Source organism: Oncorhynchus nerka, linkage group LG11 (assembly GCF_034236695.1).
Source record: "Oncorhynchus nerka isolate Pitt River linkage group LG11, Oner_Uvic_2.0, whole genome shotgun sequence".
Classification (NCBI taxonomy): Eukaryota; Metazoa; Chordata; class Actinopteri; order Salmoniformes; family Salmonidae; genus Oncorhynchus; species Oncorhynchus nerka.
Window position 1 is genome coordinate 5,578,199 of NC_088406.1, and position 3,326 is coordinate 5,581,524.

Below are 3,326 nucleotides of genomic sequence, written 5' to 3' on the forward strand. Positions count from 1 at the left end.
AGGGATGCTGGGCCCATGTGACTCTACAAGGTGTGGAAAGCGTTCCACAGGGATGCTGGCCCCATGTGGACTCTACAAGGTGTGGAAAGCGTTCCACAGGGATGCTGGCCCCATGTGGACTCTACAAGGTGTTGAAAGCATTCCACAGGGATGCTGGCCCATGTTGACTCTACAAGGTGTTGAAAGTGTTCCACAGGGATGCTGGCCCATGTTGACTCTACAAGGTGTGGAAAGTGTTCCACAGGGATGCTGGCCCCATGTTGACTCTACAAGGTGTGGAAAGTGTTCCACAGGGATGCTGGCCCATGTTGACTCTACAAGGTGTGGAAGTGTTCCACAGGGATGCTGGCCCATGTTGACTCTACAAGGTGTGGAAAGCATTCCACAGGGATGCTGGCCCCATGTTGACTCTACAAGGTGTGGAAAGTGTTCCACAGGGATGCTGGCCCCATGTGCACTCTACAAGGTGTGGAAAGTGTTCCATAGGGATGCTGGCCCCATGTTGACTCTACAAGGTGTGGAAAGCGTTCCACAGGGATGCTGGCCCATGTTGACTCTACAAGGTGTTGAAAGCATTCCACAGGGATGCTGGCCCCATGTTGACTCTACAAGGTGTGGAAAGTGTTCCACAGGGGTGCTGGCCCCATGTTGACTCTACAAGGTGTGGAAAGTGTTCCACAGGGATGCTGGCCCATGTTGACTCTACAAGGTGTGGAAAGTGTTCCACAGGGATGCTGGCCCCATGTTGACTCTACAAGGTGTGGAAAGTGTTCCACAGGGATGCTGGCCCCATGTTGACTCTACAAGACCATGGTGCTTGCCTACGGAGCTGTGAGGGGAACGGCACCTCAGTACCTCCAGGCTCTGATCAGGCCCTACACCCAAACAAGGGCACTGCGTTCATCCACCACTGGCCTGCTCGCCTCCCTACCACTGAGGAAGTACAGTTCCCGCTCAGCCCAGTCAAAACTGTTCGCTGCTCTGGCCCCCCAATGGTGGAACAAACTCCCTCACGACGCCAGGACAGCGGAGTCAATCACCACCTTCCGGAGACACCTGAAACCCCACCTCTTTAAGGAATACCTAGGATAGGATAAAGTAATCCTTCTCACCCCCCCCCTCCCCCCCTTAAAAGATTTAGAAGCACTATTGTAAAGTGGCTGTTCCACTGGATGTCATAAGGTGAAAGCACCAATTTGTAAGTCGCTCTGGATAAGAGCGTCTGCTAAATGACTTAAATGTAAATGTAAATGTACAAGGTGTGGAAGGTGTTCCACAGGGATGCTGGCCCCATGTTGACTCTACAAGGTGTGGAAAGTGTTCCACAGGGATGCTGGCCCCATGTTGACTCTACAAGGTGTGGAAAGTGTTCCACAGGGATGCTGGCCCCATGTTGACTCTACAAGGTGTGGAAAGTGTTCCACAGGGATGCTGGCCCCATGTTGACTCTACAAGGTGTGGAAGTGTTCCACAGGGATGCTGGCCCATGTTGACTCTACAAGGTGTGGAAAGCATTCCACAGGGATGCTGGCCCCATGTTGACTCTACAAGGTGTGGAAAGTGTTCCACAGGGATGCTGGCCCCATGTGGACTCTACAAGGTGTGGAAAGTGTTCCACAGGGATGCTGGCCCCATGTTGACTCTACAAGGTGTGGAAAGTGTTCCACAGGGATGCTGGCCCCATGTTGACTCTACAAGGTGTGGAAAGTGTTCCACAGGGATGCTGGCCCATGTTGACTCTACAAGGTGTGGAAAGTGTTCCACAGGGATGCTGGCCCCATGTTGACTCCAGTTGAACTCCCCCATGTTGAATCCAATGCTTACCCACAGTTGTGTCAAGTTGGCTGGATGTCCTTTGGGTGGTGGACCGTTCTTGATACACACGGGAAACGGTTGAGTGTGAAAAATCCAGCAGCGTTGCAGTTCTTGACACAAACCGGTGCGCCTGGCACCTACTACCATGCCCTGTTCAAAGGCACTTAAATATTTGGTCTTGCCCGTTCACCCTCTGAATGGCATATTTACACAATCCATGTCTCAATTGTCTCAAGGCATAAAAATCATTCTCTAACCTTGGATCCCATGAATCTACACTGATTGAAATGGATTTAACAAGTGACATCAATAAGGGATCGTATATTTCACCTGGATTCACCTGGTCAGTCTGTCATGGAAACATTCTCCATTTAGTCTCTCCTGTCCTCCCTCCTCCTCCTCCTCCTTCCTCCTCCTCCTCCTCCTTCCTCCTCCTCCTCCTCCCTCCTTCCTCCTCCTCCTCCTTCTCCCTCCTCCTCCTCCTCATCCTCCTCCTTCCTCCTCCTCCTCCTCCTCCTCCTCCTCCCTCCTCCTCCTCCTCCTCCTCCTCCTCCTCCTCCTATTCCTCCTCCTCCTCCTCCTCCCTCCTCCTCCTCCCTCATCCTCCTCCTCCTCCTCCTCCTCCTCCTCCTCAACCTCCTCATCCTTCTCCTCCCTCCTCCTCCTCCTCTTCCTCCTCCTCCTCCTCCTCCTCCTCCTCCTCCTTCCTCCTCCTTCCTCCTACCCAAACCAGTTATTTCACCACATCAGCATAGCTCTGTATAACTGATCTGGAACAGAACAGAAAGTAACAACAGTCAGTCCCTTATAACAAATCAAGGCCAACGTCGCCATTTCAATCATGCCAACTCCTTGTCACTCGTTGTCATGCCAAACACATTTTTTGCTCCCCCTCGCGCGGTGGAGGAAATCTTCTTGGGCTATACTTTATTAATAACTTTATTAATTAATTAATTACTCAGCCTTGTCTCAGGGTAGTAGGTTGGTGGTCTGTTGATATCCCTCTAGTGGTGTGGGGGCTTTGCTTTCGCATACGTTGGCTGGGGTTATATCCTGCCTGTTTGGCCCTGTCCGGGGGTATCGTTGGACGGGGCCACAGTGTCCCCCTGACCCACCCCTGTCTCAGTCTCCAGTATCTATGCTGCTATAGTCTATGTGCCGGGGGGTAGGGTCAGTCTGTTATATCTGGTGTATTTCTCCTGTCTTATCCGGTGTCCTGTGTGAATTTAAGTATGCTCCCTCTATTTCTCCCTCTCCTGGAGCCCTAGGATCTTGCCTCAGGACTACCAGGCCTGATGACTCCTGGCTGTTCCCAGTCCACCTGGTCGTGCTGCTGCTCTAGTTTCAACTGTTCTGCCTGCGGCTATGGAACCCTGACCTGTTCACCAGACATGCTACCTTGTTCCGGATCTGCTGTTTTCGACTCTCTTTCAAACCGCACCTGCTGTCTTGACCTCTGAATGCTCAGCTATGAAAAGCCAACTGACATTTACTCCTGAGGTGATGACCTG

The 3,326-nt window shown here is 52.1% G+C and overlaps 1 protein-coding gene across 1 annotated transcript in view; it reads left to right on the forward strand.

Annotated features, from left to right (window-relative positions):
• The first annotated feature begins 1,250 nt into the window (after positions 1 to 1,250).
• Positions 1,251 to 3,326, forward strand: part of LOC135574081 (uncharacterized) — a 9,111-nt gene continuing 7,035 nt past the window's right edge. The window contains exon 1 of the mRNA XM_065024956.1: positions 1,251 to 1,308. Within this exon, the coding sequence (XP_064881028.1) occupies positions 1,251 to 1,308 (58 nt within the window). The remainder of the gene's footprint in view (positions 1,309 to 3,326) is intronic.